The sequence below is a fragment of the Engraulis encrasicolus genome, chromosome 12 (assembly GCF_034702125.1).
Source record: "Engraulis encrasicolus isolate BLACKSEA-1 chromosome 12, IST_EnEncr_1.0, whole genome shotgun sequence".
Classification (NCBI taxonomy): Eukaryota; Metazoa; Chordata; class Actinopteri; order Clupeiformes; family Engraulidae; genus Engraulis; species Engraulis encrasicolus.
Window position 1 is genome coordinate 47515066 of NC_085868.1, and position 16620 is coordinate 47531685.

A 16620-nucleotide genomic window follows, 5' to 3' on the forward strand; every position below is an offset into this window, starting at 1 on the left:
CTGTTGTGTTCCTTCCAATTGGATTTTCTGAGATTTTAAGGACATAGGCCTCAGTAAGAATTGAAAATAAATGGTGATAGTTTCTTCATACCTGCTTTTGTCAATGGCCAAATCGTTAATAATGCGTAGCTAAACACAAACAACTAAGCCCAAGTATTAAAACTAATATTCAAGGAATATAACTGCCAGATGGTGTTCATATAATCATTGTATAACCTATAAAGGTGAGGTTTTTGCATGCATATTAAATAAGCATCTTCCCATTATAACATATAATTTAAAAAAAAAAAAATTTAAGCTTACCTAAAAGTTTTTAGTACTATAACACCTTATGTGTTCTCAGGACCAAAGTGATTTTCAGTGATGGGCAACTTGTAGTCATTAGTTTACAATCGAGTGGCACATATTCCAAATGACCAAATTTTACCTGTCCAATTAAAGCAGGTGATTGCCTGGTTGAAAGACCATCTAGTTGAATTAGACAGGTAAAACCAGGTAACCTGGACATGTGGCACTGCTGGATTATGAACGACTGAGTCCAGGTTGCCCATCACTGGTGATTTTTGACACCTCGTAGTGTAACCCCTCCCCCTTCACGCTGTGGCCTTTTCACCGTCTCACCGCTTTGACCTTGGAGTCCCTTCTGCCGACTGTCCAAAACGCTGTGTCATCCAGTATCACTTACTCGTCACAGCATTCTTCAGTGTTCTCATACCGCTGTGTGACACGCCAGCATTTCAGATCAGACAAATTGAAGTTTTTGGTACTTTCCAACTGGATAATGATAAGCAGCAAAATGAAAGGTGCAAAAGCCATTGTACAATAAGCAAACTATAACATGGATTATGGATAATATAACCATTAGGGAAGGAACAGCTGACATGATTAAATCAGTAAAATTCTTCTTCTTTTTTTCCCCTTGTAGATGTGTCTGTGGTGTCCACTCCCGTCTCAGCTTTCTACGCAGGCTGTATGGAGGTGACCGTCAATGGGAACATGTTGGACTTGGATGGGGCTCAGCACAAGCACAACGATATACATTCCCAGTCATGCCCTCTAGTGGGGACATAGTGTTTATGCAGATGTTTGTTGGCACCGACACGAATTTTGTTTCAAACACGTTGCCTTTTACGTTCTCTGCGTTTCAACGTCACCACCCTATATGCATACCATGCGGAGGAGTGCTATGGTGAGCCCATCCATTAGGCTACCTGCCATTTTAAGACTTTTATCCATTATGATTAATGATTACCAATTACTCACACTAACGTCAGCCTCCGTGAATCCAGTTCAGCTGTAAAAATAGACTGTACAGCTATTTTTTATTTCCTGTGATAACTCTGACCGGTAATACTCCTATCAATCACAGAATGCTTTTTTTATTTCTCCAACTTGTAAGGGATGTTAACTAGAATGTAGCCACCAGTTTTCGTCATTACCACCATTATCGTTAGCTTCTTGCTTTAGCAAACAAACAGTGCTTATAAACGAGCAAAAAAATGTATTTTGATAAGTACTGCCTCGAGTAGTTAAAGGAATGCTACACCATAGCACACGTCGCGTAGACTGTAAAAGTATTGTATATAAGATAGTCACTGAGACACATTTGGGGCTGGCATTTATAATGTGTGTGTGTTTGTGTGTGTGTGTGTGTGTGTGTGTGCTGGGCGTCCGTGTATGAGGCGTCTGGCAATAGAGACACACAACATTGCACAACCCCATGTAAGCTACTGAGTAAAAATGCACTGTAATGTAGTTTATATGTATATATACATAACTGTACAGTGCTTTTAGGTCGAAGGCGCCGAAAGAAGATGGGAGGCGTCGCTACCACGGTTTCACATTACCCTCACGAGCGTACCGTACACAGTACACCCATAACCGTTTGCTTGTGTCTGCCATAACGATTGGGGCATTACGTGCCCGGTCCAAGCGAATGAAATGTAAAGATGTGCTGAGCCGCACAACAGGACTGGCCACAGAAACAGAAAAACAGACAAAGAAACAATGTTGAAATCTGCTTTGCCTTTAAAGTTTTACCTGTATTTTGAAGCCTCTAAGGGCTTAGAGGGCGTAGCCTTTTTTTGGGAGGGAGGGTGGTTGGGTTGGGACTGGTAGGGATTAGGTTCTTTTTAGTTGTTTTTTTATTTTACATTTTTATTTTATCATCTGTATTATTGTCAAAATGTTCTTGTTTTTGTATTCTCTAATGGTGCTCCCCAATGCTGCAGGGGGTGAAACCTCAAAAGTCTACCCACAGAAACAGCCAATAAAGATATATTTACTTGGAGCCACTGTGTTTAACTGAAATACAGTACATATAACAGTGTAAGTGAAATGCGTTCTTACAGAAACTCTGAAAAGAAAGGTGAAACATCTCTAAAGCAATGTTAGCATTTTTAAAATGAAAGCCCATTGGGAAACTCCAACTCCCATTGTGACACAGCACACAAGTGAACACTGCACACAACGAAATTGCATTTATGCCTCACCCGTGCAAGGGGGCAGCCCTCAGTGGCGCCCCATGGGGAGCAGTGCGGTGGGACGATATGGAGGAGGATGGGGGAGAGCACTGGTTGATTACTCCCCCCACCAACCTGGCGGGTCGGGAGTCGAACCGGCAACCTCTGGGATGCAAGTCTGACGCCCTAACCGCTCACCCATGCCTGCCCATGATGTCTCTTCAAGGGTGACATCAGGTGGTTTAACATTTTTATTATTTATTTATTTTTTTGGGGGGGGGTGTACTACAAATGTATGCCATCTGTTGTTTTTGTAAGACATGTAGTCATTCTCTTTTTTTGTTGTTTTTTAAAAATATATACAGTATTTTTAAGGGCCTTTACGCCTTTATCTGATGGAACAGTCTGAGATGGTGACAGGAAGTGAGTGGGACAAAGACACAGGATTTTTGTGGCTGGATCACTCACTGTACATGCTTTAAATGCTTTTTTCAGAGAGTGTGCTCAACTCCAACCTGTTCTTTACAAGGTTTTCGGGTGCGATCAAACAGATCCGTACATTTCCTGTAGAAAAGCAGCACTCTTGAGGGTGATTTTTGTATTTTATTTTAGTGGGTTAGCATGACAGACAGACATTTCGGCCTGAGCCTTCTTCAGCATCTTGATTTGCTGTATAACACTATGGAGACATTAACATTTAGGTGCCTATGGTCCCATGAAAAAAAGTGCTGGAACAAAACTTAATTGCTTATGTTTACAGTTGAAATAAATAAATACATACATACATAAATAAACATCCTGAGAGGGTTCTAGAATTATGACATTGTCCCCATAGAGGGGGCTACTAGTGTCTAGCAGTGCATCATACCAAACATTCAGCCATTGTTCTCAGACACACAACACTACATATTGCACATTGTTCTGTCTTAAATATGAAATAACTTTTTTCTTTTTAATTTCACACTTTTATTTGTTTTCTTCTGCTATGTATATATACTGTATATATTTTATATATTTTTTGGAGGCCAATGCAGGCTCTCACACACACCTCATGTTAAAAAAAACTGCTGTGCCACATTAGCCAGACAGGTGTGTAGTGATTGATTAGAAAACTTCTCTCCATAGCTTGTAGCTTTTTCCGAAAACCTAAACTAAAAAAACTGGTATCATTCCTTTCATCCGCTGTAATGAAATGACACGGCCTATTATATATATTTTTTAAACTATGCTGCTCAGAAGATAAGAGGAGAAAATGGAGGAAAACTCTGATAATTGCCTTAGGGTCTTCTGCAGCATTTGTGGTGTGGTGATCTGAGGGTATTTATTTTAGCAAACGTATATAAGTCAGTGGTGCAAACATTTGGAGCAGAGCAGCATGGTTTCAATGAAGTTATTGAAACGAAGTTTCAGTATTGGGGCACTAACTGTACACATATGAGACTAAAGTGCCATTCCTCATTCTCCTACAAATACTATTCAAAGAAATCCAATGGAAGAAAAATATTGATGTCCTCTTAAGTTCTCAAAGGTGATGAAGTATTAGTATGCCAAACTACCGAAACAACAAACTATTCTGTTTTCAATACATTTCCCACAGCCTTAGAGAGAGGTTTGTCAGTTAAAATTAACTCAGAACAGTTTTCCCCCAGTGTTACATAAACACTAACAAGCACCGTCATTTAAAATCCAAGATTCCAAGGTAGTTACAGTCTGTTTGAAGGGTGGCAGAAAGGTAAAGACTTGACAACGCCAGGGTTGCCAGATGTGTGGTGATCTCCAGCTCAAAAAAATGCCCCAAATCAAATCGCCTGGAATCACTAAATTACACCCAATTTGTATTTCTATTTCTATTGATTTCTATGGCTGTTACTCTTTTTTTTACCTGCAAACGGTCATCCTAAACAGCCCAATTGGGCAGGAGACTGGCCAATCTGGCATCACTGCCTCCCCACCTCCTGCCACGGGCCCACAGCTTCTCCATGCACTTAATAGGCATAGGGAGGAGGCTTTTCAAAGAGGTTGCTGAAGGGTTGCGCTTGCGTGTAGAGCGAGGGGGCGTTAGGGGTGGCTGTGGCTGTGGCGTTGGTGGGGTCATCTTGGGGTGTCGTGGTGGTGTCTGGTGGGCAACTCGGGTCTTGGGAAGGGGGCTGACTTTCCTCTAAAGGAGCTGAGGAACCTTCGCAGTTGGACAGGGGGATGTTGGCATTAGGGCTCCCTAAGCCTGGGTGATGCTAGCAAAGTCAGACAGAGAAACAACTATTGACATACACAGTATGAATTGCATTAACCTATCAAAACTGTCATTACAACCATGAGTGCTTTGTGTTTGCTCAAAACAATAATAAAAAAAAAAAACAGGGTGAGACCAACAAATGCAAAGCGAAAAACTAAGTCTTTCATTTTACAGTTATAGAACAATTGTATTATTGTACAATAGAACAATGGGGCAACAGAACAAAGTATTTGTTTACAATGTTGTTTACAACGTGTTAACATGGTACACCAATAGGGTTGCCACCTCTGTCTGGCAAAAAAACCTGCACATTTCAACTACTGGCGACCTTTTTGCAAGGAAGCGAGGGCTCCTTTCGTCCGGTGTCCAAAAAACATTCCCCAGGACAGACAATTACCTCCTTTGCGCAGAGCCTTTGTTATAACATTACTTTCATCAAAATGGTAATGGCTTCAGTCTTTATCTGTTACTTAAAGGGGTATGCCACTATTTTGGGGCTTAATACAAATAAAATCGTTGGATGGGGTTTATAAAGGTGGTAAAGTGTCTTATTTTTCATGTTAAGCATTGTCTTGCTTTAAGACAAGTTACAGTTTTTCTCAATTGGTTTTGTACATTTCTCACAACAGAATAATGATTCTCAAAAGTCTTTGTTCAATTGTGACTTCCTGGTGTTACCTGTGCACATGGTCAAATCAGTTTCTCATTAATTTCGGCATATAGCAAATGCTCTCGTCCACCATGCCATGGCTGTGTACAATTGTCAGTGATTTCGTACATTATCAATTGCTTTTGTCATATCACTCAAAAAGCTTTGTCACTGAATGCATGAAACTATCTCAATCTTATCTGATCAATGTAATATAAAACTGAATTTACAACATTTCCCATCCAATCTAAACAACATTTCGCTTCAGAAAAGATCCTCAAGAGTGTACTATTCAATTGACAACATGAGAAATTGATTTGACTATCTTATCCATACACAATGACTAACCATTCTGATATCGCTGACACATTCATTGACATAAAAACTTGTTTTTTGAAAGACAAATAAGGGTTTTGAGCAAGAGACTCGGTTTTGCAGGCTATCTACCGTGTTTTGCCATTTGTTAAAGCTGTTTTGAGAATGAATATTATGTTTTGCAAATTGCGAGAGAGATTCGAGAAATGTACAAAACCAATTGAGAAATACTGTAAAAGAGGGAGTATGTCGCTAAGCTAGTGAAAGTCAATGGATCCGTGTAGCAAACCATTAAGCCCCAAAATAGTGGCATACCCCTTTAAGGCTCTCTGTAATGTCATAGCAATGTTGTTATGACGTAGTTGAATCTTAAAGTAAGGGTGAATCCCATTACACCCCTTAGCCCTACGCCGATCCCCTTTGCATCCGTTTTGCGCGTCCACGTGTAGGCATAGTGTCATCCCGATTCACGTTCAGACAGATGGGTAGGGGTTCGGCGAAGGGCTTTTATCCCCTTCGCGCGGAGATTTTCCGACACCTCACTCCACAGATGGAGGGCTTCGACAGATTTCCCTGAATGCATTGCGATTGCATTTAAAAATGGGCAGCAAACCGCGGCATCCACAACAGCACACAAGATTAAGTATTTTCGCCGCAATTGTCGGTTTTAAGGTAATGATTATTTCATTGTACTAAGTTAAACATTGTCCTATTGTGTGATGGCCCTTTTCTCCGTGAAACGCACATGAAAAAAAATCGCTATTAACGTCAACCTAATGCATGGAATTAGTGACAGCTGTGAGTGTCATTCCGTGATTGTTGAAGGGGCATCCCAATCCAAAGGGGTTGCGTTTCAAGCCCTACAACTTGCGGCTTTGTTTGAAAGCACGAGGGGCAAGAGGAAGGCAAAGGGGTAGGGGTGGAGATTAGTAATGGGAAAGGCCCTAAAGCGGGAATGGGCCCGCTGATGTCTGGCCACCTGCACAAAGAGGCTACAAACTGGTAGCCTGATAAACCAGACTAAATGTGGATGTCTAATTTAGTCTGGCCTCGATGCATAATACATCCGAAGATTGTTGATGAGAACAACTTTCCCTCAAAACCCTGCCCGCTTTGATTCAAAACACATCTTTGCGTTGTAATTGGTTTGCCAGATTCATGGCATTCTGGCTTCATTGAATCATTATGCGAGGCCAGACCCACCTGTAGACAAAACATTTTGCCGTCCAGCGGGTGGCGCTGGTTCACCAGGCTAACAAACTGGGGCAATGAGGGAAAACCTATTGTAGGCTATATTAAATGGATACCAAGGTTCTTTTCTTTTCAGTTCAACGACTGGAAGAATTTTGGTCTCCATTCTATTCACTCTCACTGAGTAAAAGAGAACAGGTGGCAACACTCTTGCCTGCTCACCTGCATGGGCATGGGGTAGTTGGGGTAGACGGGCAGTGCTGGTCCAGGGGGGCAGATGCCATGGTAGGGCATCATGTGTCCAGGCGTGGGGTTATACAGGATGTGTGGAGGCAGAACAGGGCTGGGTGGCAGAGTCACCATGGAAGGGCCTGAGGAGACCACTCTGGGAACTAAGGACTGAAGCAGAGAAACAGGGACAGGACCATAAGCCATGCTGCCATGTTCCAAAATCTTAGACTTATCCTGTCTATAAGCCTTAAATGTACCCAAAAATGATATGATAATGATGTGGACTTACAAATGATACAGTCCACACTCACCATCACTTTTCCTTTCAATAAAGGCCCATAAATATACACAAAATAAAAACATAATAAAAAAAATCAACTTAGAATAAAATCAAAACAATACGATTGTACATTACAAATGATATCATCCCCCTCACCAGCTCCCGGAATGCTCCAAGGATCGCCGCGGTGACGATGCCTAAGAAGATGCCCACGATGTTGAGTGCCACACAGGACCACATCAGGCGATGCAGGTGCACCACGTCCCAGCATCTTCTCACGCCAATGAACTCGTAAAAGTACTCAGAGCTGTGGTGGAAAAACAAGCAGAATAATGGCTAGTAACTGAATGCTTTGGAAATAGGTTCATGGAGTCGGCCAGTGTAAACTAGCGTACGGGGGAGCATTTCTCGAAACCATAGTTGCTAACTATGTTAGCTACTTTGTTGTTTGCAATGCAATTTCCAATTGGCTAGCAACTATGCTTTCGAGAAATGCATCCCAGTATTGTAACAAACATATCAAGCAAACCAGTTATTGACAAGATCATAATCATTGGTATACCTGAACATTTAGTGTACATCCACGTGGGGTTCAAAAGGCACAAATCAGTGTCACAATTCACTTCGTTCTATCAGTGTTGAATTCACTAATCAACTCATCTACCTGGCTGGAGGGTTGTGTTAATCAGAATCGTCTTTTTTTATTTAGTCATTTTCACTATAATTACATATGTATAATTTAAGGGGATTGGCGTCTGCTATATTCAAACATCTCTAATAAAGCCTTACCCTTTACAGTTGAACAAGTCGCAGCAGAAGCAGCTGTTGATCTTCACCCGGAGTTCACACTGCTCTTGATGGGGACACATCACCTGGAAGACAGGGGTTAGGGTTGGAGGGGATTTCCATGGAGACTGGTGAACTGAGTGGATTTCCATGAGTCGGCATAATCTCATAGTCCTATTTCATATTTATCATAATCTCATATTCCTATTTATATACATAGCAATAAAAATAGGCAAAGTAAAACCAATGCAATAAAATGTAAAAGAGAATGATAGAAGGAAGTATACAAGGCATTCAAAGAAGACAAAAGAAAAGGGATAAAATGAGTGAGAATTAATGAGGCCTACAGTTTGCCTTGCACAGTGAATGTTTCTGTGTCAGCTAATCACGTAGACAGATCATCTCTTTAAGTGCTGAATTAACTCTGTAAAATGTGCTGTATGGGGCCTTAAATGAGATAAAGCTATGTCGTTTTCCTGTATTGCTTGTGTGTGATTCTTACATCAGGGTCCATGTAGTAGAATGAATGCCCCACTCCTCGTGCATAAAACATACACCTGCCTTCCATGATCGGTCTCATATCCTAGAGTTGAAATCAGAAAACAAACAAAAAAACACATTTGGGGTTTCACAGGGATCCCCCTCCATCAAGTCATACTGTATGTAAAATCCCCTCACGTTTCCACAATCTTCCCTAAACACTTCTCTCAATTTCAATCACCTCCTTTCTGAAGAAATGTTGTAAGGGTACAGGATTGTAAAAAAATATATATTGAGTAGATATAATATTATTAGATATTTAACACATGGATATGGACATTTTTAATCTACATGTTGTTAATCTGCATGTCGTGTACAGTTGTCAAATAAAAACTGATTAAAAAACAATGCTGTTTTGTATGTGCTCTACACATACATCTGGCACATTGGATTCTCTTTCAAAAGGCAGAACCAAATATACTAAGTACCCCAATGTCTGACTAGATTCAGGTTAGTGAAATTATTCGCAATCACTATGGCATGGTGAAGCTTCAACATCAAACCCTGAAATACGGCAATTTGCTATAGAGCTGAATCAGCAACTGCGTGAGAGCTCACCCAGTGGTGTAGTCTACGTAGAACGCGGGTATACGCAGTATACCCACTTCTAAATTTCAGGGATTTCAGTATACCCACTTAAAATTGATTGATCCATTGTTTTGAATAGCACAAATATATACATTATACCCACTTCAAAAAATGCTCAAATATACAGTATACCCACCATAAAAAAGTACACTACACCACTGAGCTCCCCTAAAGTTTTTAAGTCGAGAGAAAAGGCGGACATGTCAACCAGCAGTGCATGACAAACACATGTTCTGTATACCGGTACTCACAAGAAACTCTGCTGCAATGACCCCATCGATAATGGCACAGAAGAAGCAGGCTTTTATCCCCAGGCTAATGAAAATGATGGCTGATATCAACTGCAATAATAACAACAGCAATTTACAATGTGTACCATCATTTCTGGACTATACGTCGCACCTAAATATAAGCTGCACCCACTCAAATTAAGGAGAAAAAAAATGTGAGTTGCATGGGCTGCACCACGGTATAAGGCACGGGTGTCCACATTATGACATGGGAAATCTATAAAATATTAGCTCTGTAGCTAACTGCCTTTACTTTGTCCTTGTCACAGGTAATAATCTACAGATTAGCCTCACAGGGGTATACTGTAAGCTACAGCGTTTCTCAACTGGTGGATCACGACCCAGAAGTGGGTCGCGGAGGGGTCATGGGTGGGTCGCGGAGCCTTGGTGTAAAAAAACCCTTAATTCAAAAAAAAAAAATCCAACTTTTCCTGCAACAATTTACAACTTTTATTTTAATAGGCTAGTGAACTCTGTGCCATATTTTTTCATACATACAATCTGAATGTTTATGCGAGATAGATAGCGTGCAACCAGTCATCCGAGTCTTGGTTACATTTTGAGAATTGCATTGAATTGACTTGAACGCTAAAAAAATTGGGTCGCGACTGAATGAGAGTGGAAAATGGTGGGTCCCAAGACTGTTCCAGTTGAGAACCACTGCTGTAAGCTACAGCGTTAAGGTAAACAGGTGTCACAGCTGTGTGTCAACATCCTCTGTATGAGTCACATGACCTCGCGTGAGTCTCACTGGAGGTCACTTATGAACAGTACCTTGATATAGACTTAAGTTCATAAATGAATTAGCTTGCCATTGTTTTACTTGGCACTGGCTGTGTGTGTGTGTGTGTGTGTGTGTGTGTGTGTGTGTGTGTGTGTGTGTGTGTGTGTGTGTGTGTGTGTGTGTGTGTGTGTGTGTGTGTGTGTGTGTGTGTGTGTGTGTGTGTGCGTGTGGTACATAAGTGTGACTTTTGAAACCTGAGGCTTTCAGTTCCAGGTAGTTAACACTAGAGCATTGCGTAAGCTGCCTTATGAATATTTAAGTGCTGACCTAGGTGTGGTGTTCAGGACACTACCGCTCCCTGAACAGTAGGATGACCCCTCAACATACAGCACAGCAAAAAGTCAGCGAGGTGTGATTTAGATTAATGCAATTGATAGGTTTTTTTGTTTGTTTGTTTTTTTTTAGCATTTTTGGGGGGCTTTTTGGCATTTATTATTATAGGACAGCATGAGTAGACAGGAAAATGATTGGGAGAGAGAGATGGGGCAGGGCCGGGAAATGACCCTGGTTGGACTCTAACCGGGGTCCCCGTGGGCAATATAAGCCCAAATGAGGGGGGCTTAGGGGGGATTCATACTTGTCGTGACTGGCGCTAGCGTGCTGCGCCACAGCGCCCCCCAATTGATAGTTGTTTTTCCACTCTGATTGCCTACAGACTGGATGTGGAAATTAGTGTGTTTGCATGCAAGTTAGTATCCAGAATATGATATCCCGAATTTGTTGTTGTTTCAACAAATAGACATCTTTTTCTGAAGTCAGTATCCCAGATAAGCCCCTATTTGGGCTTTTGACAAATCAGGCTATGCTAAGTGGAGTGCACAAAAAATAACTGGATATTAAAGCATGTAATCCCTTATCCCGAACTCAGAAGATTTTTCGAGAACCTTGTTATAAGATACAAGATATTTATTGTCATGTTGTTGCTGGTATCTAGAAATTGGAACAGCTATTTTCTTGTCAAGGGGCCTAGTCAAGGTGGTAGGTGTTTCTTGTCAAGGTGGCCACCTCAGCAATAAAGTGCTGGGGGAAACCCTGACAGTAACAGGCAAAAAAGCAAAAATGCAGCAAAAGTAATAATAATACTCACCACAGGCCTGCGATTCTCCAAGAGATATATCCCAACCAGACTGAGGAAGGATCCAAAGCTTAACTGTGGAGTAAGGAGCGTAGAGATGAGACATTTTGGAATTTGTTTTTACATTACATTACATTACATTTGTATTTGGCAGACGCCTTTGTTCAAAGTGACTTACAGACTTTACAGATGAGCGAGACCAGGTGCAGACTATAGGATTTTAAAAATTACAGCCCAGTTCAACCTATTTTGCCTAACATTTTAACTACTGGTAAACAATGAGCATCTCATGTACTGTACAATACGTGTGAAAGAGCAATGGGACCTTTCAGGCCTCCGAACCACAATACCTACATTTGCAATTACATTGTGGGCACTACTGTGATATTACATAATGCATTGCAGGCAACCATGATGTAATTGTAGCACAACTTCTGGAGTTTGTTGAGTGACATTTAGAGAAATGATGAAAGGTGGTTGGAGTTCCTCTAATAATACTAAAGGAAGACATGAAATGTGGGTCTGGATCACCAGAGTGTAACGGAGGCCAATTAGCAGAGTTCGGCGTGGAACCTTAGTAAACCTCCCTCCCAAAGCCTCAATACAGTGCGGTAGCATTGGGCTATCGGACCGGCCCTTTAGCTCAGCGTGCTCGTACTGAGACTCCCATGCGCCGCACTGACGCAGTTGACGAGGTGGCAGGTTCGCGCCCTGAGGGGGACGAACTGTGCAGGAACACATCTGTCACCGTGGTGCCCAAACCCGGGATGGGAGTGGGGTTTAGGGGGGAGAGTGTAACGGAGGCCAACTAGCAGAGTTCCACATGGAATGTTAGTAAACCTCCTTCCCTCAATACAGTGCAGTAGCGATGGTTGACGAGGTGGCAAATTCGCGCCCCGAGGAGGATGAACTGTGCAAGAACACCTCTGTTACAAGAGCATGTTTGGGAAATTGGCTTGATGATTTCTATTGCACTCATAAAGATATATATGTGGGCCCTATACTGTACGTGGGCCACATTTACAGTAGATGAGAGTGGCAAAGTGGAATAGAGTTACCAAGCTGAGACTACACCAAAGAGTGGCTATTTGGTGTGGCAGTCAACGCACCTAGATAACAGTCAACTTCAGTGTTACTACACATGGCATGTATACATATGTACAGGCTAAAGAATGTGGTTAAGCATCTAATCTGACTGCATTGGTTTTGCTGCCCAACTCTACACATAAAGCCCTATGTTGATGCCATGAACTACATTAACCACTAGAGGGCATGGCTGTTTATTTAAACGCAAAGCCGTATATAAAGATCTTTATATACGGCTCTGTTTTAATGCACACACTCTACATGCAACCAATGCACAGTCCAGACCAAGTCTCGCACTTGTGAGCTCACAGAAACATTGGTATGGGAGATGGATACGTACCCAGCGGAGGAAAAATATAGCCTCTAGCTCAGCAAGTAGCGCATCTTTTTATTTAAAAGCCCATTGGGAAACTCCAATCCCATTGTCATTGTGACACAGCACTCCACAGCACACAAGTGAACACTGCACACTGCACACAACGAAATTGCATTTATGCCTCACCCATGCAAGGGGGCAGCCCTCAATGGCGCCCCATGGGGAGCAGTGCAGCTCACCATGCTCAGGGTACCTCAGTCATGGAGGAGGATGGGGGAGAGCACTGGTTGATCATTCCCCCCACCAACCTGGCGGGTCGGGAGTCGAACCGGCAACCTCTGCGATGCAAGTCTGACGCCCTAACCGCTCACCCATGACTGCCCTATTTACCAATGCCCTACAGCTGTCATCCCTCATGATCAACCCCACCTAAAGTTCTCCACCTCCGTGTCGCAGCACTAGTGTTCCCGAGGTCTTCAAACAACATCCAGCTTCTTTGTGACCTCAAACCAACTCTGGTATGGTCAGAGATTCTTTAAGTATATAGAGATATGCTAACATAATATTCTATGGGCACCTAATGTGACCAGGTTCCGGTCTGCCTAAAGGGGCGTGTCATAATGCTTCTAGCATTGAATAGAACAGTCCTTAGGTCTGCCTAGGTCTGCCTAAAGGGGGATTTCCCCCACTCCCCCTTGCAATAATAGAACCCGGAAACAATGGGCCAATGGAACCTCTCTCTCTCTACTCTCTCTGGTGTGGTACTGTAGATAGACGCAGGGCCAGATTAAGAAGGCCCAGAGCCCCTAAGCTACAGGTTGCTGTAGGCCCCCCCCATGGCAGGCAAATTCAGTAACAAAATTAAATACGTTACGTCATAATTCTAAACCAATAGGAGTGTTAATAAGAATTGAAACTCTACCTGACATTGCAGACTAAGTTATCAATGCTGCATCTTGTTACATTTTTCCAATTATATTGATTTTTTCCCCCCGTTGACCAATTAAGGGGCCTCTGGCAGGTGGGGGCCCCTAGGTGGCAGCCATATCTAGCCTGGCCTGGATAGATGTGTTGCCAAGTGAAAGCCAAAAGCCAACACCTGAATCTGTCAGTGGGCCTCGCAAATGTCTTAGAGCGGTCAGGAGGAGGTTTACAAACTTTTTTATTTGCCAAGCTGTCTTGCCTGCTCCATAAAAGTTATAAGGTCAAAATCATTTGAACATCAAATGCTCCCAAAATAACCATCAGTTAGATTTTGACCCCAACTTTTTGTTTTCTTGCTGCTTCAGTTTCATATATTGAGGTCTATGACTATTATTGGGGTTGTTTATTTGCATGATCTGCATCATCCCTTGTGGACAAATTCATACATTATGTTGTGTGTGTGTTTGTGTGTTTGTGTGTGTGTGTGTGTGTGTGTGTGTGTGTGTGTGTGTGTGTGTGTGTATGTGTGTGTGTGTGTGTGTGTGTGTGTGTGTGTGTGAGAGAGAGAGAGAGAGAGAGAGAGAGAGAGAGAGAGAGGGAGAGAGTGTGCGTGTGAGAGAGATTTTTTTCCAAGTCAATGTATCTTTCAGTGTAACATCTAACAACACCTTCAATTCTTGGTAAAACCTAATGGGACTGTGGCATGTGTGACGCCGCCTACTTACAATGATGCCTGGGTAGAATCCAGTCACAGGAACATTATCCGTGCGCGTTGAGGCGACCAAGCCAACAATTAAGATCACCAAAGACAAGGCAAGCAGGGAGACGGTGTACCAGAGTGCCGTCCACCTTCGTTTCAGGTATTTCTCTAGTGAGGAAAATGTGCAAATAAAACAGTGACCATACAATTCAGGCCTCCACCACTTTACTGCCACCTCCAGATCATTGTGCAACTCTTCAGTCTTTGAATAGGCTCAAAGTTCCACACTTGCTCAAATTAATAATATGTCTACTTTTGTTAGAAAAAAACGAAGCCATACGACTAAACTAAATTATATTCCTATCCTTGAGTAAAAATGGCGTTTATAAGCCTATCGCCCATTATTTAAAATGTCAGTGAGTGTTGCTACACTGTGCGCACAGACAGGCAAAAAAGGCCACTGTGCCATTTGCAAAGCCAAGAACGGTCACCGTCAGGAACATTAACTTTTCATAAGGCAGCGTTGGCTACTGAGCCTCTTAGAAAAAAAGCACAGACTTATATGTATTATTGCACTTCTACACTGACTTAAAATCCTCTGACAAATGTACAAACCTTTGGGGTCCACCTCCGTGCTTTGATGGTCTGTTTGAGTGTGTCTCTGGTCGGTCTGACACTGAACTTGGAGGGTAGACTGCTGCGGCTGCATATCCTCTCTGTAGTTTCAATCGCTCTTCAACAGCAGGGTAATTGAAGGTGAGGAACGTTTTTTTTGTTTTCCCAACAGCAGTAAACAAATAAGAAAATTAACTCTAGCGTTCAATAATCCACGTACGGCTTCGACAAACGCAATCCATCGGCAGCAGTAGCATCTTCTGCGTTCCTGCGTGTTGTTTTGCTCCAACGGTGTGTGGTTGTTGCCACAGGTCGTCACGAGCGCTCCACGAAGTAAACGACACCGCTGATTGTTAAAAAATAGATAGGCCTAGGCCTACCGTCGCATGTCACAAGAAGGAAACCTACACCTTCCTTCCGCACTGCACGGAGAATTGATATGTTTTACGCGTAATGGCTAGACGCTAGGATACATGTTTATCAATTGTAGGCCTATACCCAATAATTGCAATAGGGTGATATAATAATAATAATAACAACAACAATAATGATAATAGTAATAATAATAACAACAACAACAACAACAACAATAATAATAATAATAATAATAATAATGGAATTATTTAAATGCCACAGTCTACATCACCATCAACTTTGGATCCCTTCCAGGCCTACCTTCAGCTTTCTTCTCCCATATAGGCGATTTGGCAAAGATCAGTTAGTCAGTCACTTGTTACACACAGTTGACCTGGAGTATATTTTGAAGATGATCAACTAAGAGCAACTGGGAATAAGTGGTTTGTTTGATCAAGTGGGTTTTTTTTCTGCTGTAAAGAGTCTGCATGGAATGTAGACTAAGGAAGAGAACACCTAAAACACCACCACAGACAGACGATGACACTTTTTTTTTTTTAGTTAGGCCTACATTTGGTTCTAAGTCACTCCTGCATTTGGTTCTAAGATATCTCCAATATTGCATTGCTGGGCAGCTGGGCTCCTCAGTTCCGAACAAAACCGCTTAGCATGCATATACACAAAACTTGGGCTGCAAGCTTTCCTTAATTTCCATTTTCATATAGCAATACGTGTTTGTGTTGAGTAGATCACTGCCAACCACTTTCATGCAATTCTTTTAGGCATGTTTAAATTACTTGGTGAGGGAGGATCAGTCAAGTTGTACACTCAATCAATCTTGTACACTCAGGTTAATGTCCCAATTTCAGTATTGATTAAGGCAAGTGATCTACGTAAATGTACAATGCATGCAGTCTTGTACATTTTGAAAGAAATGTATATTCCTCATTGCACAATAGATCAGAGGCAGAACAACGCGCCATGGTCATAATAGGACCCCCGCCACAAATACAGAAGGGCCTCGGCCCCAGGGGCAAATGCATTACAATGTTCTTATGCAAAGCAACTTACAGTTGTTATCTACACAGTATTGGTTACAGTCTCTGGCGCATTGTAGGGTTTGGTGCTAGAGGATGACATTTTTCAGGAATTCCCGTGGGTCAAAATTTTAAAGATGAACGGGAACGGGCAGGAGCGGGAT

The 16620-nt window shown here is 42.1% G+C and overlaps 2 protein-coding genes across 2 annotated transcripts in view; one reads left to right on the forward strand and one right to left on the reverse strand.

Moving 5' to 3' along the window:
* Positions 1-2109, forward strand: part of gas6 (growth arrest-specific 6) — a 36845-nt gene extending 34736 nt beyond the window's left edge. The window contains exon 15 of the mRNA XM_063212311.1: positions 926-2109. Within this exon, the coding sequence (XP_063068381.1) occupies positions 926-1071 (146 nt within the window). The 3' untranslated portion in view covers positions 1072-2109. The remainder of the gene's footprint in view (positions 1-925) is intronic.
* Positions 2110-4447: 2338 nt separating this feature from the next.
* On the reverse strand, positions 4448-15159 carry LOC134459568 (transmembrane protein 255B). The gene is made up of 9 exons (XM_063211926.1): positions 15066-15159; positions 14476-14618; positions 11437-11499; positions 9527-9616; positions 8650-8730; positions 8151-8233; positions 7501-7668; positions 7073-7205; positions 4448-4693 (listed from the first exon to the last, which is right to left on the reverse strand). Exons 1-9 carry the CDS (start codon positions 15157-15159, stop codon positions 4448-4450), a joined length of 1101 nt encoding a protein of 366 aa, XP_063067996.1.
* Between the last annotated feature and the right edge of the window lie 1461 nt (positions 15160-16620).

Excerpts from the sequence above, each read along its gene's own strand:
- LOC134459568 (XM_063211926.1), bottom strand. The coding sequence starts at position 15,159 with ATGCAGCCGCAGCAGTCTACCCTCCAAGTTCAGTGTCAGACCGACCAG. Across the intron at positions 14,619-15,065 it reads CACGGAGGTGGACCCCAAAG|AGAAATACCTGAAACGAAGG; the intron begins GTTTGTACATTT and ends TTTCCTCACTAG. Across the intron at positions 9,617-11,436 it reads TGGAGAATCGCAGGCCTGTG|TTGATATCAGCCATCATTTT; the intron begins GTGAGTATTATT and ends TTATTATTGCAG.